We start from the raw sequence: 21495 nt of genomic DNA, 5'->3' as shown, positions 1-21495 counted from the left end.
GTTCCCAAATAAATATTAATGTAATTAATCCTAAGAAACATTATTGTAATAGATACCAACTGTTTGATGATGCATGTGAATATTAAAGCTGTAGAAACAGTTGTCTTTGGAACATTATATGTACAGATTTCTGTCCTAAATAGCACTGGGAGCTGTTTGCTTTGTCTTGTCTCAGTATTGTATATGCTACATATCCTTAATAAAAATGAGATTGAAGCTTATTTACTCGTGACTTGAGGATAGCTGAGGTGCTGAGAAATGCTGGATTTAGGTGCTGAGTTTGGGAGTGTGCTTCTGACCAGAGTCGTGAAAGTGCACATGCTGCATTTATAGTAACGTGTAGCTGTTTGCAGAAATGGAAGAAAGCGAAGGCAAGATGTTAATCTTTTCTCATTGCAGTAACGTAGGCGCTGAGTAAGTTGGAGTTCACGAAGAAAACCCATCCTTGATTTAGGTTAAATTTGTGTACTTCAGTAGCTGTTTTAAATGTAGCTCTAATGAGATTCAGGCTGCTTGCCTTTGTCATCTGAAGAAGATAATCTGCTAGAACAAATTTGATAAATGAAGAATGAAATCTCCCTTTCTTAGTCGTGACAATCTGCAAAATCCTTTTCTGTTTATTCTTGTCTGAAATCCGTTCATAAGGCTAAACGTGCTAAGGGTCTTTTTCTTTCTAATGAAATTTCCCAAAGGGATCAGATGGGGAGTGTTTTCGGCAGTGCGGGGAGAGGAAGGTTGACGTGACTCCAGATCGCTTCTCGCTGTGCCTCCGTGCGGTTTGGGGGAAGGATGCGGGGCTGCAGCTCTGGCAGCGCTCCCCCGAGCGGCGCGGTGGCTCAGCCTGCACAAAGGCGGTGATGTAATGCGGGCTGCGCTGCGGCGGGCAGGGGAGCCGCGCTGCCCCGCGTCCCTCCTGCCGGCCATCGCTCCTCCGCCTTCTCTGCCTTCTATTGTCTTAACCCCCAACACCCCAACACCCCCTTCTTTTTCCCTTTTTTTTTTTTTCTTTTTTTCTTTGGTTTTTTTTTTTTCCTTTTTTTTTTCTAATTAACATGGCATGTGTGGTGGGAACACACACCTGCTCAGAGTAATTCGGGCTACAATGTCTAACGTAATCCTTGAGCAAACGAGACGTGTGTTGGACATCCCTTTCGGCGTTCCGTGCTAATCTTGCTCTCCCTTAAAGGCAGGGAGAGAGACATGTTGCTGTTAGCAACCGCTCACACACTAAAAGTGAAATACTCAGGCTTTAATTCCCCTGCGGACTCCTCATTGCTACTCTTTTTTTTTTTTTTTTTCCTTTACGAACTGGTTTGTTCATTCTAACGAGTAGCATATGTTAATCAGTGTTTTAAGTAAAATCACCTCAGCAAAGAGAAAAGGGAGATGCTCTGATGTCAAAGATTATTTGTCCCCTTCTCAGTGATTCTAACAGATGCACACCTGAAGTTTAAGGGTGGTATAAAACAAGCTGTGGACAATGCTTTTTCTCTGTCATTTGACTGATTGGGAACTTGACGGTTTTTGCAACACAGCATGAAGAAAAGCATCTCCCTCTTCTTACTCACATAGATTTCATGTATGTGCATTGTAATGTGTTAGAGAAGCTGGGATTCATCCTACATTTCCTGTAGGATGCTCTTACAGCTCAAAATAATAAAGTGGGAATTTGAAGGAATGAGAGCTGTGCACAAATCAGGTTATTTGGCATACATCTTGTTGCAAATGGCTAGTTTTTCCTCAGAAGGAATATGAAATATCCTGCAAAGAAAGGAACGGGAGGAAGGAGGAATAATCCACAACAAAAAAAGGTCATTTAAGTATTAATGTTTCAAAGTATTAATTTAACTGAGCCTAATTTTTGCATATGTATTTCCATAAGGTGATGAAAATGTTGTAAAAATGTGTGCATATTTAAAAGAAAAAAGGGTGGAGAACAGGAAAAATACCATAACCAATAAATGCCTAATCCTAGGATCTATGAATGATAAAAAGCCCAAAAGTAACACTTTATGCTATAAAAAGGTATTTTTACTGAAGAATATGCAATCTGTTTCTTGGTATTTTTGATTGATTTCAGGGCTGATGGAAATAGTTCTTCCTATTGTTGCTCAGGATAAAACAATGCAGGACGATTTTCAAGCTGTTTTAAGTTGCTTATTTTTGCTGGCCTTACTGTGGTCTTCATCAATTTCACTGTGGAAAGAGATTTCTCCAGATGGTGGTTTGGAACAAGAGCCAAAGGACATGATCTAAAATGTTATGTTCCAGCTGTTGCTGCACAGAATTTAGAAGCTACTGCCTTCCACTTGATCTGTGTTTTGAACAGAAAAATAAGTAAGGTTGCTTACAGATCTTGTTGTTAAAACAACTGTGTGTTAAACCAGCCTTTTATAGGAGGCTGGGTACCCTCCTGATAGCCCTGAGAGTGTAGACCCCTAAGTCATGAGTGTCTGTAGCAACAGTGAACAGGGAAAGTGTCTTATTGCAGTGGGAGCTGTGTGCTACTGATGGATACCCTGACAAAAAGGTTTGCTACCTCAGCAGGGCAGTGAATTGAAGTATCACAGTACTTAGAGATGGATGAGCAATTCCCACCAAAACAAATGAACTTCCAACAATGTCTGCAGGACAGCAAGAACAAATTGAACATTGCTAAGGGACAGAAAAATTTAGGAACACAGCTCCTCTTGCTTAAAAAAGGGGAAAGCTGTTCAGATTTTGATCATTTCAAGTTGCAGTTGAAAAATGGATGCTTATACTTCTGTCTTGCACATTTCATAGGATCAAAGGGTAATTCAGGGTGGAAATAACCTCACTTCAAAATATGGATAACTCTAAGGTTTTTGTTACACACTTAAAAGGAAATTGCAGATTTTTAGCAATGATTTAGCATTTTGAATTTTCTTTAACTTATATTCTTAAGACAGCTCTTCAGGTTTTGCAGCATACACCTGAGGTGGCTAATTTTTTTGGTAATTGCTCTTAACTGAGGAATAGCTGAGTATGCCAATTTCCAAGAAAAGTGAGGTTATTCGGTCTGTGAAGTTGTCTGAGTATTTTCTGTCGACTACACTAGCAGCCTTCTCTTGTCCCACATCTCTCTGCATGACATTCTGCTTCCCCCATAATTTTCAGAGATGGGAGGTGTGTCCTGTTGTCAGGACAAAGCAGAGAGCTGTTGAAAATGGTAAGAGAGAACCTCTTAACACTTAGCAAATATGCCAAGACCTGAAAGTGACTTAGAGGTAGTAACTTTCTAATGAATCTTGTTTTCTTATTTCAAGGCAATTTCTCAGCTGTCTGCCTCTGTGAGGTCCTGGTTGCCACTGCATGCATGCTTAGTACTGATGTGGTGCAGTTCCCACAGCATGTGTAGGGAGTGCATAGAATGCAAACCAAAATGGGAATAGAAGGGACATTTCTGTGAGCTGCTGTGATTAAAGTGAGAGTTTGAAGGTATAAGTTATAAGGTATATGTAAGGTATAATGTTTTTTGATGAGTGGGTTTTGAGCCTGATCAGAGCTGGTGGGAGTCAAAGGTGTACTCCTGGAGTTGGTTTGAATTCAGGACTAGGACCTTAACATTATATGATTACACCAAATACTTTGCTGAAGCTGATGACTAAGGCTGCTGGCACACTCTGAAATCATGCCACTTTGATGTTATGCCCCTTAACTGTATTCTTGTTGAAGTTCCCTGGTGATTTTAGAATCTGGACTGAGAAAAATGAATTGATAAATGATGAATGCCAAAGTTACTGATGTTGCCCAGTGACCTATATGCCATGAAAAAAACCTGCTGATAATTCCTTGTTAGCTCTAGGAAGAAAGATCTGCAGTCTTTAAGATGCCATAACAGGTGTACCTAAAAGTTAGTGTTCCTGAGATGATTTTGAAACTGGTCATCTGCAAGCTTATGGAGCTTGAGAAAATATAGAGAATTGCAGTATCCGCCATAATTTTCCTGAATTCTCTTGCTTTGTTGCAATGTGAAAGATGGTGTGAGATTGCTGAGCAGCACTGAATGTAGGCAATGTCTATAATGGGAAGCAGTTACAGTGCAGTTGGTGAATTGACAGCTCTGATTGCTCTATGAATCCTTTACTTGCATCCAGAAGTTAAGCCTACCATAAAACTGAAATTGGCACTTCAAATACTTGAGTTAAAATCTAGGAAAGCTATCAGTAATCCCATACATGCAGTAACTTTAGTTACCTTTTGCTTGCCTTTGCCACACCTTTGGGGTATATTCTTGCTTACTGACAGGTTTTTGCTGCTTATGAAAGTTTAATTTTCTTTCTCACCTTTGCCACAGTAGTCTGATTTAATTTATAAACCCAAAGACTTACGGAGTTCAGCAATCATTTCTTCTGAATATGCTTGAAAAAGAAAGAATCCAATGGCTTTGCTGACTTAATTGTACCGGTTTTTCTGTAGCAACTTCAGAATAAGAATATAAAAGTTTTCACAATGGCTGCTTGTGAATCTCCTCATATCTTGTTTAAGATTATTTTTCATTGAATAATACCTTATTTAGAAATCTACTTGCGAACTGATTTGTAAAGCCTCTCCATATTAAAATGGAGAATAGGAACCTGCTTTGTGCTTTCTTTCTGGATGCTTGAAAAATGTGGGATGTAGTGTGTAAGTTAACTTGCAGTTATCATATGCAGTTGTTAACTGATAAACAAAGTTGAATAAACCTCTAGGACTCTGGAATTTAATATAATCTTTAAAATCTTCAAGGATGTTATAATCTCGTGATATGGGGAATGAAAAAGGGCAAATAAAGAAACCCTAATCAGTCTATAATGCACTATTATAATTACATTTGAGCTTTTGAGCTTCTCTATGCCTTCCCCAGCCCTCCATCCCCTCCCCTTCTTACTTAATTAACTAAGAAGCAATTTGCCTTGAAATGTAGCTAGGATAGCTGTACAAATAAAGGGAGAATAGCTCAGATTTTAGTGTTGTCATTGATACAAGTCATACTGTGAAATAGTAAAAATGCTAAAGATATCAACATCTTCGATTCTTTTTGCTTAAATGTTGATTAGCTACAGTTTTGAGATTTTCTGTTCCAAGACGAGGCTTAACACAAAGGGACTGACCAGTAAATGCAAGGAGTTGTGGAGAATGGTTTCTGTTGTGGCTGCCTGGCCTGATGAAGGACATTGGTGCTTTGGTTGGGAAGTTCTTTCCCACCCATGGAAGTTGTTCTATCTCTTGTCTTTTAGCAGATATTTCTTTTCACTTAAGACTAACCTAGATCAGTCCAGTTCTTACCTAGTAATAAGTAATTAGTAGTTCTGAGTGCAATTTCTATGTGTTTTCTTTTTTCCTTCCTGTAGAACTTAGCATAGCATGTGGATTTTTGAGCGAAAGTCTATTGGATTAGGACCATTGAAGAAGAGAATAGAGTACTCTGTTGGAAAATAACTCACTGAAAGATGTTTCTTCGGTTCAGCATGGGATTTCTGTTGAAGAGGTGGGGGTTGGGATCTGGTGCTGGAGTGAGCAGCCTGGCAAATGAGGCACTTGCTTTCTGTTGATGGCACAACAAGGAGTCATTCTGAAGTCCACAGAGGGCCTAAAGCATCAAAGTAATCTGGGTTAAGTCTGGCTTTTTTCATTTGTGCCTGTTCAAAGGTATTGTTTTTATTTGCAAGGTGAAAGTAAGGTAACAGTTGTGTTATTAAGAGTGTGTATTTCTAGGATGTGAGCATTCCCTTTTGGCATTTGTGTTTTTCTTCAGCCACATTTCAGAAAAATTTCAAGTCTGTTGTGTGTGACAGCAATGGATGAGTGCTTGGTCAACATCTTGGTTAAGAGATGCTGTTCTTAGCCTCAGTTTCTGAGTCTTTTTGTTGTCCTAATTTCTGTTCCCATATTTTATGTTTGTTGCCAGAACTGAAGGATGCACATCACTGAAGCTGTCTCTGAAATAAACACTTTGATGTTCTTGTGGTAGCAATGCTTCTTGGAGAAGCTGTTTTCAACACTGGTTTGTTGAAAGTTCTGGAATCAAGTTGTTACCTTAAAATATGTGTTTAAGGTAATTTTATCTGTTCCCCTTGTGTGGCAGTGCAAGATGATTAGCAGTTACCTCATTTCCTGTGTGTGAAGGAAGCCTCCACATTAGATTAATCCAGCATTCGTCTGGGTTGTGTGCACTGCCACACTGAGTACCCATTTCCTGTTACCCCTCTAAAGGTGACTTTCTTGATGTATTTCAATACCTCCAGGAAGTTTCAGCAAGCTGGGTATCTGGGGAGCAGCAGAGTTCCTGGAATGCTGTGATTTCTAGGCAAAAGGGACCCATGTTACACAGGGTTACTCCCTCCTCCAGGGCAGATGGACAGGTAGCTCTGCAGCCAGGTTGTCACCATGGGATTTGGGAATGCTCGCAGTCCAAATGTGAAGGGGCTGTCCTGGCCGCTCAAGTAAAAGGTTCTGTGAAACCTCATAGGGTGATACCTCTATCCCAAAATGCTGTCTTTTCATGGGTCTTTTAACTTGAATAAAGTTATACATTGCAGCAAAATATCTTGGCTTCATACAGCATGAGAAAAAAGGTTAATATAGACAAGTCTGCTAAATTTGGCTAGTTGATGGTGTTGTTAGGCTCTGAAGTTGTGGGGACAAAGAGAAAATGGTGTTTGTGGGGAAGACTTAATTTTCCAATGTATAAAATGTTTAGGTGACACTGTTTCTTGGTTCCATGTTTTAAAGATCTTCAGTTCTGTGATACAGCATTTAAATAGCTGGTTTTTGATAAGGCTCTGTTCAGTAGGAAACTGTGTATAACTCAAGGGATTGTGTAATTCTTCGTGAGGGCTGGGGGGAACCTCCTGTATTGAAATGGACTACATAATCGTGTGTTACTTATTCTACTGAATATACTGAAGTTAAATATTAGTTAGCATAATTTGAGCTTCTTCCCTCTTTGCTGGGAGTTAGGGAAAAGCCACGTGTATGGATGGTGCACGTTACAACAGAAGGGCATATACTTCCTATTAAAAATGCAAAACTGTAAAATGAGTATTCCTTTAATAGGTATTGAAAATATGAAGGATGCTTTTCCAGTTTAAGACTGAAATGGTCTTTAAAAGATATAGGATTTAATATTGAAGGCAAGGCTTTTAAAACCAGAGTGCCTTTTTTTAGGCGGCACAGCATAAATCTGTGCCATAGGTGCACGTTGCGCTTTCAAAGGAGAAGCGTGTGCCTTGGGAACGATGCCGCTGGGATGCCGTGCCTGCCGTGGGGATCGGGGACCGCCCGCCCGTGGCTGGCGGGGCGGGAGCTGCGGGCACTGCGGCGGCGGAGCTGCAGCCGGCCGGCCCGGCAGGGATGACATCACCCCAGGAACATGTGATGCTGCCGGCTGGCGCGGAGGATGCTGAGCTGTGGAGGGAGAGATTGGTGCAGATATTTATGGCATTTCATTTGACTGTGGTAAATGCCTTTTTTTTTTTTTTTTTTTTTAATTAAATCCTCAAATCTTCACATCCACAAATGTTTGTGGAGAAGAGGCTTTAAAAGGGGGGAGGGAGGACCCACCACAAGCCCTTAAGACCTGCTTATATTGCTGGTTTTTGTTTTATTTTTGCTTCGTTGGAGATAAAAACGATACTTTCCTGCCGTATTCACCCTCCTTGCTCCCCGGCATTCTTTCATCTGTTGTAATCCCCACAGCCTTTTCAGTTAAGCTTTAACACTGCAGAACTGGAATAAAAATAGACTGTTTAGAGCAGCAGGAATATGATAATCCAAGGCATTCAGCCTTAAGGATATGCAGATGCAGAACATGAGCCAAGCACTAACATATTTGCTAGGGTGTTTACCTTGAGCGGCCCCTTAATAGTCAGAGGAACGTTCACTAAATGTTTCTCGATTCTTACATGCCACAGGCAAAGTAAAACGTGCAGCTACTGCGCATCATCATCTGAGGTGAAGTAGTTTAAGGGCTTAGAAATCTGAGCGAGCAATTGCGGTAACATCAGTGTCTTGGTTAATTTTGAGCTAAGAGAGACAGCAAAGTACGGCACTAGTTTCTGCATGCTTTTTAGGTGAGGAGAAAGTGTTTTCTACCTCTGAATTTACTGTAAAGAAAAGGAATTGCCATGGTTGATATGAAAGCTGAGCATGCTAAATTGGCATTAAGCTTATGGTGGGTAGCTCAAAGCACATTTAAAAAAAAAAAAAAATTAACCCTGGAAGTGTGCCTCTATGCCTTAGCAGGCAACTGAAGTCCAAATATTTCAAGGTGGAAAAGGGTATTTGCTGTCTTTTTAGGTGATTTATTTAAGCCCGAGCTTCTTATTAAGGCTGTTTAGAGTTTTAGTCCATAACAAATAGAAATGTAGTAGAAACAAAACCATAGGCAGTTTCAGTAAAAGGCTGATAACCCATAGCCAGTTCTCTGGAGGAGTAATAGTGCACGAGGCTCCTTTGGCTGTGTCTTAGACTCTTGAGAGCCTAAGCGCAAACATGAAAGTAAACCCTGCCCTGCACTGCTTTGCCAGTCTGGAGTTGCTGTGTAATTGCAAAATACTGTCCACCATGTAGAAACCCTCCATGCTATGTGGTTACTCAAGGAACCAGTTTTCCTGGTCTAGCCTTTCTGAGAATGTGTACTGAATTTTGGGTTTGTTTTTGGTCTGTGGTGTTCATGGAAAAACAAGGAACTAGCCAGGGAACTTCCATCTGGCTGGTGGTTGATTTGCTTTGTTTTCTTTTGTTTGCATTCTGTGAGTGCTGAGACAATGCCCTGGTCGAACACTTCAGTTATGGTGAGCTTGAGGGACCCGTTGCTGACAGACATTTGTCTGAATTTCCCCTTGCTGACAGACCCATTGCCAACAGATATTTGTCTTAATAATCCCCAGTCACGGATATGCCATAGTCTTCCACAGGCAATCCTATGTGTTGTTCTTTCCTTTACAAAATCTTTTCCTTTACAAAATTTCCCGCCATCTAGTAAACCTCTTGCTGTAATTCTAGCAAGCTTTTGTCACCATTAGGCTTTATGTGTTCTGAGGACTGCCACCACGTCTTCCTGCAGTTCTTCAGGTGAAACAGATGCATAGATGATGACATGCAAACACCTGACCGTCATTGTCCCTTGGGTGTTGTGCTTAGTGCATCCTGGTTCTGTTTTGAAGGGTAATGCCCATGACTAGATACTGTAGTGACACAGAAGTTTCAGTACTGTTGTCTCAAGTAGAAAACCTGTGATGTAATTGACGTATATGATTCCCTTAAGTATAGGTCTTATGTTATTTATTGACACAGCTTGATACCTTCAAGTTTTAGTTTAGAAATGCCCAGCTTTTTCATTTAAGCTCAGAATCTGAAACCAAAGGATGCAAAGCATTTAGATGTTTTTGAGGAAGAAGAGTCTTAACAGCACTTTGGTGCTTCAGTAGTTACAGAGAAGCAATGTGCTTCCCACTTAGTCCAGCAGAGGTACTTTCTTGGATATGGGATTATTTTAAACAACACATGAATCCAAGCAGACCAGGAAGGGTTGTACAGATAAGTTAGTTGAAGACGTGTCACTCAGTTCTTCCTGTAAGATGAACAAAGTCGGCCTAAACATGACCAGTTCTGTATTGTACAGGTGAAACATAAAGTAAAAGAATGCTTCCTAAATCTTCCTTGTCAAAAAAGGAAGAACTTTACAATTTGGTCACAAAATTGGAGTAGTAGAAATAGGAAGCAGAGAGGGAGGAGCAAGCTGGTGATGTGCTGCTTTGCAGCACTGACTGTAATCACTCACCTTGGGCACTGCTTCATACTCCTTGTATGTACAGAGATAGTACAATAAAATGTCCTCTCATTTGCAAAATGCTGCTTCTGACAGCCATCAGAAAAAAATTCTGCTTACAGAAGTGACTTTAAGAAAAGTGATGTGTAAATAGTGTTGGGGCTTTTTGGTGGGTCTTTTCATGTTTATTTGGGTGGGGTTTGTTTGTTTCTTTTTTTGGTGGTTTTTTTTTTTTTTTTTTTTTTTCTTTTGGTGGTTTTGTTTGTTTGTCTTAGCTGTTGTGGGGTTTTGGTTTGGGATTTGTTTCTTTTTTTACTGTAATTATTCTCAGCATACCTATTCCAATAGCTTGATACTCTTCCTCCCTGCTGGGAAAAAAAGAAAAGAAAGAAAGAAAGTGGGATTTGGAATGCATAAAAGCCACAGGATCCATATGATAATTTTTATTGAATTATGCATTTTTATTTTACTGATGAAAAAAGCTAATTCTTGTATCTTGTTTTCTGCTGAGGCTTGCTAACAGGCCATGCTATTTGTGTTAAGCTGGTCAAAGTGATGACTTGTCCATTAATATATTTTTAAAGTTTAGGGTTTTTTTTTTTCCAGACTTTTTATTGTAAGATTATCTTAATTCCTGTAATCATAACATTCAGAATGTATTCCAAAGGTAAATGTTTTTCAGTGCATTCATTAAATGTAGAAACTGAACTTGTCTGAATTCTTGACTAATCATCTTGTCTTTTTCTTTTTGTCAGGGTTTCGCAAAAATGATGAAATGAAGGCTATGGAAGTATTGCCAATTTTAAAGGAAAAAGTTGCATACCTTTCAGGTACAGTTATTTTCTCTTGTAGAATGCCCAAGGGTTTTGTTAGTAGCATGTAAAATGGTATTTCAAATACTTTAAATTAAAATCTAAATACTTTAAATTTTAATTAAATTTAAATACTTTGCAAAATACATGGAGTGCTCGGGCAGCACTGATTCCTGTGGTATATCCTAAACACGACGTAAGCATTTCAAAAGGTGTAATAAAGGAGGTATTTGTTTTCTTGAACATGGAACATTGCTAATTGTTGTCTTGGTCGTGTAAGTCCTGCATTCTCCCTGGCCTGCACATCATTATTTACAGCAACTTACAACCTGCTGTATCAAAGTCATATTCCTTTTCTTATTTCTGGTTCTTCTGATAGGGAATTTTACAGAGATGAAAAATTTGTTACTGGTTCATCTGCAGCATATTCTGGAGAAATATGTCTATTGTAGAAGTGAACTTCAATTGCCTGTCTTTTGAAGTACACACAGTATTTTCTTGGTGTACTGACTTAGCATGTAATTTTAGGTAGTTCCAGCATACACATTGAATTTGGTTGTCTACTGAACGAGGAATAGCAGGAGAATTTAAAGGTGGGATTTATATGAGTTAGTATCACAACATAGTCTATAATTTCATAAGTACCTTTACTTTATGGAATGATGGGCTGAGATGCTTATTTTCGTAAACTGCATTTTGGTATGACTTTCTGTTGGAATCAAACACCCATCATTCTCTTGGCCTTAATCTTAGTGTCAAATGATTTAGAGGACAGTGCACATACCTAAGCAAGGAGAGCGTTTTCTTATAAGGTACAGCTGTCTTGATTTCATATAAGGAAATAGCCCTTGGTAACTTGTCTTGCCATAAAAACCAACTGTTTAGCTTTCTTTACAGGAGTACTTTGTAACTAGGTAAAAAGGCATTTCTCAAAAAATCTGCATTACTCAGCCTGTTGGATTTCAGTGCCGTTTGGAGACCACTGAGAATACTGCCATTAGTGATGTGCACTAAACAGAAATGATGCATGTTATACAACTCACATGACTTGATTGGGTAGATGTTTGTGGGACACACTTTAGCATAAACAGAATATCTTGATAGTGGGATGGCATATTAAAGGAAGTGGATTAAAATGGAAGTCTTACTGATAAAAGCAATAGTAGCATAATCTGTTTCTGTTAAACAAAGATTAATAAGGGGTTGAGTTGGATAAAGACTATTGCAAGACAGGAAATTCCCCCTGATGCCTCATGCATTGTTGCTTTTAATTTTCCTGTTTCTGTATGAGACAGGAGCATCAGGAACAAAGGAAATGAGAGTTAGTTATTGTAAAAGGTCTAAGAAAGCTGTTTTTAGAGCTGAAGAAAAAAAACCAAGTCTTATGGACTTTTTTTTTTCTTGTTATTTGCAATTTTGCTACCTGGTTTAAGACTGGATAGTGAAGTTCTTTCAATCTAAAATCATGGCTGTATTAATTTATTACTCATTTAGGCCTGGAGTTTGCATGACAGAGTTTGTCCCTGATGTACAAAAGTTTCAGGATATGATTTGACAGAAATTTAAGCACCATTTTCTGTAACATATACAGAGCTGGAGCCAACTGAAGTGGCGTCCAGAATGACACAAAAATGCCATATTGAAAAACTGCATGATACAGGAGCTGCAGTGTGGGAAAGGCCTGGAGGACTGGTCTGAGGTGACTGCATGTAACAAAGCATTTGCTTAAAATGCTTAGAGAGTGTTAAAGACAATTCAGCTCATGCTTTTGCCTGCTAGCTGCTGCTTTTTAAAGAATATCCACCCTAAGCAATTGAGTTACTTTTTCTGGGGGCTGGAGTCAGTGACACTTACCTGTTGAAGCAAATTTTTAAGATCTAAAGGTAGTGGCCTGTGGTGCAATGAGGAGAGAGAGCATTAAGGGCTGTAGCAGATTTTCAACTACGCTTGGTAGCCTTGGAGCTCAGCGGGGGCCTGGCATCTTGGACTCTGTCTTGTCATTTATCATTCCTTTCTCCTACAGGTTCTGTCTTGTTTTTCTCCTGTCATTTGCTGTGCAAAAATCCTCAAAGCTCTCTGCTTGGCAAGTGAGTCAGGATGGTCAAGACTTCCCTTTCTCCATTAGATTGAAACAATGTTGTTTTTCATCTTATGTCTCACTTAAGAGGGTCATGGAAGATAAAGATATTAATTTCCTTTTAAGTTTTGCTTTCTGGCATTATAGCTTGACAGAGATTCAAAGATACTTTTGCCTCTTCTGAGTTTCATTTCATACCTCACAGGGAGCATGTCCAGTGTAGACAACCTCTAGAGACTTTGACAGCCAGGCCTAGTGTCTCTGGCAAGCACACACTGACTGTGTTGGAGGATAGTGATGAATTTTTGAGTGACTGGTTTTATTTATTGTTTTTATATTCACATGTATCTTCTCTTGGTCTTCCTTTCTAAGTGATTTTTTAAAAAACTTTGTTTAGCAACATGGAATTACAATGAGAAGCTGATTTGAAATGAGAAATTCTGGGCTGAAGGTAGTGTTTTTCTGCATTTCCATGGGACAGGAGGAAACACATCTGTGGTTGAAAACACGTATGTGAAATTTAGCTTGCAAGAATCTGTGCTATTATAGATTTGTTGATAAAGACATCCAACTGGGCTTGAATTTGGTGTCTAGCAATTGTAACATTTTGTTGCCACTAGCAAGGGGTTTGATACAAAATTATATTTTACTATTCAACTACAGCAAGTCCGGGCAGTTTTATGACTGACTGTGCATTTAAGTGGAACCACTTAAGTCAGATTTTTTTGCCTTATATATTAAGTGGATTCAGAATGTCCTGTGTTGTTAAAATTAAAAACTATAAACTGACAATTGGGAATCTGCAAATCAGAACAGGATAAAGATACTGTTACTAATTGTTACTAATACATTAAATTGAATGCTTAAATAGTTTCCATCCTCTCAATCTATATTGAGTGTGAAATATTATACAACTAAATTCTCATAGTAGTTAATTTGATCATTGAATTCAAAGATTGTTTAGGTTGGAAAAAACCTTTAAGATCATTGAGTCCAGCCCTTAACCTGGCACTGCCAAGTCCACCACTAACCATGTCCCCAAGTGCTGCATCTACATGTCTTTTAAATGCCACCAGGGGTGGTGACTCAATAACTTACCCAAGCAACCAGTTGTCCAGTGCTTGACAAGTCTTTTAGTGAAGAAGGTTTTCCTAATATTCAATCTAAACATTCTCTGGTGCAGCTTGAGGTCATTTCGTCTCATCTTGTCGCTTGTTACCTTGTAGAACAGACCAACACTTACCCCCACTGCAGCCTCCTTTCAGGGAGTTGTAGGGGAGCAATAAGGTCTCCCCTGAGCCTCCTTTTCTCCAGGCTAAATCCCAGCTCCCAGCTGGCAATCCCAGCTCCCACAGAAGCTTCTCATAATCCTTGTCCTCCAAACCCTTCACCATCTCTGCTGCCCTTCCCTGGACACACTTCAGCACTTCAGTGTCCTCATTGTAATGACTGGGTCCAGAACTGGACAGAGGATTTGAGTTGTGCCTTCACCAGTGCCAAATACAGGGGACAATCTCTGCCCTGGTCCTGGTGGCCACACTTGCTGATACAGATCAGGATGCCCTTGGCCTTCTTGGCCATCTGGACACACTTCTGGATCCTGTTCAGGTGACGTCAGTCTGCACCTCCAGGTCCTTTTCCACTAGGCAAATTTGCAGCCTCTCTTCCCCCATCCTGTAGCGCTGCCTGGGGTTGCCGTGACCCAAGTGCAGGACCCAGCACTTGGCCTTGTTCAACCTCATATTACTGACCTCAGCCCATCAATCCATCATCTGCAAATTTCCTCTTTATTCATACCCATAAACAGTCAACTTTCTTGGCACCATCATTAAGCTCTAGACAGTCATAACACTCCTAACATTCAGGGCTACCTTGCCAACTCTCCTTCCTTGCCTACCTGTTCTAAAGGGTTTACAGCCATCTGTTGCAGCACCCCAGGTGTGCAAATCATCCCACCATGTTTCCATGATGGTAGCTATGTCACAGTTTTCCTGATGCCTAATGGCTTCTAGCTCCTCCTGTTTGTTGCCCAAGCCATGTGCATTGGTGTAGATGCACTTCATTTTGGCTATTAATTCTGTCACCTTTTTAGGGGGAAGAAGCCCTAGTTCCTACATGACCATTCTCAGGTGCTTCCATGCTTTCTGACACATCAATATCTCTTACATCTTGGCTGCTGCATGGATCTCTGTTTCTACCTCCTGTGAGATGGCAGACTAAAAGACCTTGCTAGTTCACCATTCCTCAGACACTGGTGTGCTGCCCCCATGCTGATCAAAGTGAGCATGGCTTTATCAAGTCTAGTTTCAAGCTCTTTCAGTGAGCCCTGATAATTTGTGTGCAAAGATCCTTTTCATCCTTGGAGACATGTGTACCTTGTCTGCCACCAGCAGGCTCAGTGTCATGTGAATCAACCCATGATCAGAAACCCCAAAAATCTCCCAGAGATACCAGGCTCCGAGCCAGGTATTGATCTGATGGCTCTTCCCATTTCTTCCCTTACCATTCTCTGCAACAGGAAGCACAGAGAAAGCACTACCCGTGCTCCTGATCCCCCAGTCATCTCAAGGCTTTCAGGGATAGACTTCAATCACATCTCTCTTGATTGCCCTTGGGCTTCTTGTTGCAATTTCTTGCTGTTTCCCTGAAATATGGGTTAATAATAATAATGGACTTTCCCAAGGGCCATAGGGTAGGAAGCTTTCCCATGACATCTTTAACCCTGGGCCCAAGGAGACAGCAGGCTTCCTGAAGAAGTTGTCACAGTGGGCCTTTGTTCCCTCCAGGAGGCAGTCTCCTATGCCAGTGATCCATCTGTCTTCAACCTACTCACCTCCTCCCTGAGCTATGTCACTAAGCAGAGGAGCTTCTCTACCTGGGCACACCGCCCACAGCTGTGCTCTCTGCTGCCATATCATCTAAATTCTTGCCTACAAAGTAGCATAATTCTGTATTTAAATTAAATCTCTACAATTGCTGAGTCAAAAATTAGATATATAACAGTGTCATTGCTGGAGATGTCACTTGTGTCAAACTTGGTGACTGTAATGTGTAAGAGTAATGCTCTGGTTATTCTTTGTTTCAATTTTTTTGGCATTTGCATTCTCACTCTAGGAATTGTGGCAATACGCTGATGAATATTCCCAAAATTCAATCTTAAGTTGGTCTCAAAAGACAATGTTGGCATTTAGGTTGAAACCACTTTTTTTAAAGTTGATGCTGAAGACTAGTTCTGCAGACAAGAATATTATGTTATGCTGTGGGATCTTCTAACATTTTTGATTTTTCAGGTGGCAGAGATAAGCGTGGAGGTCCCATTCTAACATTTCCAGCTCGTAGTAATCACGACAGAATACGGCAAGAAGACCTTAGAAGACTAATTTCGTATCTAGCGTGTATTCCTAGGTAAGTGATCATCTGTTAATCTTTAAGGCTGTATAAGAGAATAAATGGATTATGCTTTAGTACTCCCACAAGCTAGCAGACTGAATGAGTTAATAATATGAGCAAATCAATACCAAGTTTTGTCATTTGCTATTTTCAAATGGCTTTTTGGAAGAGAAATAATTACTCCGCATTGTAAAAGGAAAGCCACTGGCAGAAGGGCAGCTGCTGGCAGAAGCTTTAGCTGGAAGTAGTTTGTTTCTTGAAAGGGCACTGCCATGCCACATTGGTGTCACTGTTGAAGACTGCAAATACAACTCAAAGGCTTTCAGTACATCAATAATTAGAAACATGCTGGTCATCATTCACCATATGTGTTGTGTGGAGTGTGGTCAGCACAGAACTCCTAACTGTTATTTGTGTTAGATAAGTCTTAGTGTCCTGATACAGCATGGAAATAACCAGGAGAAAGGTGTGAGAAATTGCTTGTAAAGCAAAAAACTTGTCTCAGATAACCCTGTGGAGTGGTCTGTGAAAGTACTGATAGCATTGCATTATCAGCAATGTAACCTATGAATTGCAGTGAGTTGTTTAAATAAATTGGCAGAAGCCAAATCCAGTGTTAGTGTGTGTGTGTGGGCATATATAAGCATATATATATATATATATTTGTATGTATATGTATATATATATGTATGTATGTATATATATACAGTATGTGTATATATGAGATACTTCAAACAGAAGTTACATATTTTGTATGTATTTAAAAAAAGTTCCTTCATATAGAACTTCACTTTCCGTAGTAATCAAGTTGGGACAAAAGTGATCCTAAGTCTCTGGCTTTAGGTCCATCTTGGAACCTGCCAGCATTTGTTGCAGGCTGGAGCAATGATGACTGTGCTTGACTGTGTTTGTCTGTGACCACAAGCAGCAGTTGCCATTACAGTTGAAAAAAATTCCTTGGACAACATCCCTGAGTGCAATATCTTCCATGTTTGTGTAATGTGCTAATTTACAGAGAGTCTCCACTTGACATAATCAAATGCCAGTTTCATAAAAGTAACTTCAAGGCATCTGTCTGAGAGTGTACATGGCCTCCTTTTTGAAAAGTTAACTGGGGGACTCAGGGGATTTAGAGAAATAACGGGAAGAAGGCTTGAAATTTTTACTCTGATTTGAATGGTGAGATGTATTCTAGCCATTTAGATGCTTCAAGTTGCTAGAGAAGTTAATAGAAAAATATGCATCAAAATATGTCCAAGATTTTTTTTAGAGATAATCAGGGCAAGAAGCAGTCCCTCTGGCAAAAGGTGTTAGTTCAGCATCAATAGATCTAAAATTAAAAGAAAGTTAGTGCATGTTTTATACTCCTTAAGCATGGCATATTTTTGAGAACAAAGGGAACTTTGTCAAAAACAAGACTTGTTTTTATACAAGTCATGTTTAAGGGACTCATTATGCAACTCTAGCTAATTAGAAGTCCCAATTGATCTAAATATCCCCAAATTTTTGGGCTGTTATTTGTTGCAGTACTGTTACTTGATGTGGCTGAAGAATCACAGGTGTCAGTTGTTTGGCAAGAGATCTAAAAGCTCGACTCAATCTCACAATTTTACTGATTTTACAATTTATCTCATTTAAAAATACAGCTAAACTTATGTCATCACCACAGAGTGGGACTGATACTTTAGTGTAGTTCAGGCTTACCAACACATGACCGTGGCTCCGTAGAACAAATCTTGTAATCCTTGGCCAAAAGGATTCAGCTTGTGTGAGATGGTGTGGCCCCATGTACACAGCCACACTGTATCACACAATGAGGGACCACTTTGGACACCCCAGTAGACACCTTGTGAATCAGTGGCAAGCACTCCCTGTGCCATCCTCAGTTTGGTGGGATAGAGATGGGCTGAGCAGCACTCCTACTGTCATTTGACCTTTGAGTAATGGGTCTATCTTTAAGATAAATTGTTGTTGTCTATCTTTAAGTAGTTGTTTTTTTCTGAATCCCATGATGATTTTAGAAAACATTTTCACCATGGTGAGAATATTGTATGTTGTAGCCTACATGTATGCCAAGCTAGTTACTTTTAATATATTTTGCTTCTGCCATTGCCATTTTTGGCATTCCTGTGGGCAAGTGGGAGAGCCAGCATTTATCACAATAAACTCATTTTTTAAAATGTTGTGGGATGTTTATTATCTCTTCTTTTCCCTAGCTTTAAACTTTTAAAACTTAAAAAAACCTTCCCTGTCTGAGGAACCCATATTATACTTCTTGCAGATCTCCTATACCAGTCATAATCTATCTTTCTGCAATGTGGCCAATAAGACTGAGTAAAATATGCCAGAGAAGCTTCCCTGCCTCTTGGATGCTCTGAAAACCTCACCACATGAACTCTAGGATGGCATTTGAATTAGTCACATCCCTGAAAGTGACTCATACTCAAACAATGGACATTTTGTCCTTTTTGGTAGTCTGTTGGCTATGATGCATTGGTTTTTGAAATATTTTCATTCCTATGGTCATACTACAAGGTCATGTAGAAAATTCTACTGGAAGAAAATCAAGAGTTTCTGGTGGTGGTGGTGATTGTCACTTTTGATCAGTGGCAAGAACTAAACGTACAGAAGATATTGATGAAAAGAAATTAAATCTTTCATTTTCAGAAGGAGTGCCAGAGAATTTGAGTGTAAGGTCTGTCAACTTTTGGACAGCAAAATTGAGCTCAAATTTTGTAGAAACAGATTAATGTGGTTTTCTTCACAACCATAACAACGCAACCTGTGTTGTCCTTTAACTATTCACAAATTGATCCTGTTACAAAAGCAATTGTCGATAAATGGGTATTTTTCCTCTAGACTCTAACTCTCAGATAAAATGGTTCTGAGACAGTTTGAAAAAGTTGCAAAGTGGTAGGTAAGAACAATTTGCCGTCTTTTAGAGGATCCCCTCAATCATTAGAAAGACATGAATATTATCATCAGTCAAGTAAGTGTCTCGGTGTTCTGAAGAGTCAATTGTAAATGAATTAGATATTGCTGCTTTAGGAAATGGTAGGTTTACTGTGTGTGTTAGGTGAGGGAGAAAGAAGACTGGATGATGAATCATCATGAATATAAACAGTAAAAATGAAAGTGAAGATAATGGCAGAATATCAAATCAGCAACAGATATAAAGCTAGCCCCCACAAGGAGTTTGGCATGGAGGTGAAAGAAGCATCTTGAGAGGTTTGTGAGATCTGCTGTATATGGTCAGCTAGTGAGGAGACCACATTCATTAGGCAGTGTGGTACAGTAGAGTGCTGTGTTGGAAGTTGAAACACTTGATAACATTTCCTTCTGTTTTCTGCAGTGAGGAAGTATGTAAACGAGGATTCACCGTCATTGTAGATATGCGTGGGTCAAAATGGGACTCCATAAAGCCTCTGCTGAAGATTTTACAGGAATCCTTTCCATGTTGTATACATGTTGCACTGATAATCAAGCCAGACAATTTCTGGCAGAAACAGAGGACTAACTTTGGCAGCTCTAAGTTCGAGTTTGAGGTAATTTTCCCCATGGTATACAAATTTATATTTATTTTGTGTTTTTAAATGTTATCACTAATGATCAGCACCTTGAAAACTATCAGAAAAATTATATTCTGCCTGAAACAAGAGATACTTTACATCAATGGTGCTAGAAGGAATGTGTTTTTCTTCATGTACTTAGGCTACGTGATTGTGCATGTTGTTGTTTATATTCTTTTTGCAAGCTCAAGAAAGACTGAATTAGGTTTTTCCCCTCCTAATGATAAAAACTTAGGTTTTGTCTTTTTCTTATCTTAAGTCTGCATTATGGTAATTGTGATATCTCCAGAATCCAGAGGAAATCAGCTGAATGAACCTTGCTATTATCCTCCTGCAACTTTGCAATACACAAAGTCAAAACTTAATCAAAAGAATGGTTGCTGTTTTGGTCTTAAATGTAGTGAGGTAAGAAAGCAATGTGGAAAAATACCTGCAAGACCTCCTGTCTTCTGCTGATCAGAATTGATATGTGAAATGTGTAAGAAATGTTGTAGTGTGGCCTTCATGAGCAAAATAATCAACTCTTACAAAGAGAAAAGTAAAAGCTTGAAAGAAATCTCAAATTAATTTCAGTAACAGCATTTTTTTCTTTCCATTTTTATTTTTTAGACAAATATGGTGTCTCTAGAAGGCCTTACCAAAGTAGTTGATCCTTCTCAGCTAACCCCAGAATTTGATGGCTGTTTGGAGTACAACCATGAGGAGTGGATAGAAATCAGAGTTGCCTTTGAGGACTACATTAGCAATGCAACCCATATGCTGTCCAGACTGGAGGAACTGCAAGATATATTGTCAAAAAAGGAAATGCCTCAGGACCTGGAAGGTGCTCGCAATATGATAGAGGAGCATTCACAATTAAAAAAGAAAGTCATTAAGGCCCCTATTGAGGACCTTGATGTGGAAGGACAAAAGCTGCTTCAGCGGATACAGAGCAGTGACAGCTTTCCCAAAAAGAACTCTGGGTCAGGGAATGCAGACTTACAGAACCTTTTACCCAAAGTGTCCACCATGCTGGACAGGCTGCACTCAACACGGCAGCATCTGCATCAGATGTGGCATGTGCGGAAATTGAAATTGGACCAATGCTTTCAGCTCAGGCTGTTTGAGCAGGATGCTGAAAAGGTAAGGATTGAGTGAGGAGACTATAAATGGCCAATACTTGACGGACTTGAAAGAAGTACCAAGGGTAACTGAAAATAGTAATTTTTGTCTTTGAAGTTAATCACTAGCCATTTAATGAGAAATAAGACACTTCTTGATTGAGAGGCACTCAGGGTCTTCTGGAGTAAAGGGCATGGGATAGTACTTCTAAGCTGTAAGGAACCCAGGAAGCTCTTACCAAAGAAAATTTTAACTGCTAATGACTTCAAAGTGCTTATTTTGTAAAGCATTTGTTCCAGACAGCTTTTCCATGCATCAAGTAAAGAGGAATGCTGTATACTTTATAAATACAGGTGATTTCAGACTACACTGGTCTTCTTTTGAGTGATCTTTGGGAAGTGAGTGACAGGCAGTCAACAAAGTCTGAAGAGGCTGACATGGGAAACTGCTTCATTGATGCAGGGTTTGAAGTCCCAGGCTAAAAACTGATGTATCTCTTCTGACAGTGCATATGTCATTAACAGAGAACTGAGTGATTTCAGAATGTTTCGGGCTAACCAGTCCCTTCAAATGAGAAGGCCCTTGATTGTCATGGAATTTGAAGAGGAAGTATGGCAGGCAGATCACTTTTAGATGAGCTCAAATAAGGCCTATTTTCATGTAGAATGGTTTTGCAATCACTTATTATTGACTTGTTACCATGGAACAAATAGCTTTAAGGAAGGGTGGGGAATTCTTCTCTGGGAGTAGTAGTAACTAGACTATGCAGTC

General features: G+C 39.6%; 1 protein-coding gene across 2 annotated transcripts in view; it reads left to right on the top strand.

The window, feature by feature from the left end:
• The window catches only part of TRIO (trio Rho guanine nucleotide exchange factor), a 244569-nt gene that overhangs the window by 58498 nt on the left and 164576 nt on the right, over positions 1-21495 (top strand). For both annotated transcript variants that reach the window (XM_058830459.1, XM_058830460.1), the window contains exons 2-5: positions 10531-10605; positions 15955-16069; positions 19407-19599; positions 20233-20745. In XM_058830459.1, coding sequence (XP_058686442.1) covers positions 10531-10605; positions 15955-16069; positions 19407-19599; positions 20233-20745 — 896 coding nt within the window. The remainder of the gene's footprint in view (positions 1-10530; positions 10606-15954; positions 16070-19406; positions 19600-20232; positions 20746-21495) is intronic.

This window comes from Poecile atricapillus, chromosome 2 (assembly GCF_030490865.1).
Source record: "Poecile atricapillus isolate bPoeAtr1 chromosome 2, bPoeAtr1.hap1, whole genome shotgun sequence".
Lineage (NCBI taxonomy): Eukaryota > Metazoa > Chordata > Aves > Passeriformes > Paridae > Poecile > Poecile atricapillus.
This window is presented reverse-complemented; position numbering and strand designations above follow the sequence as displayed.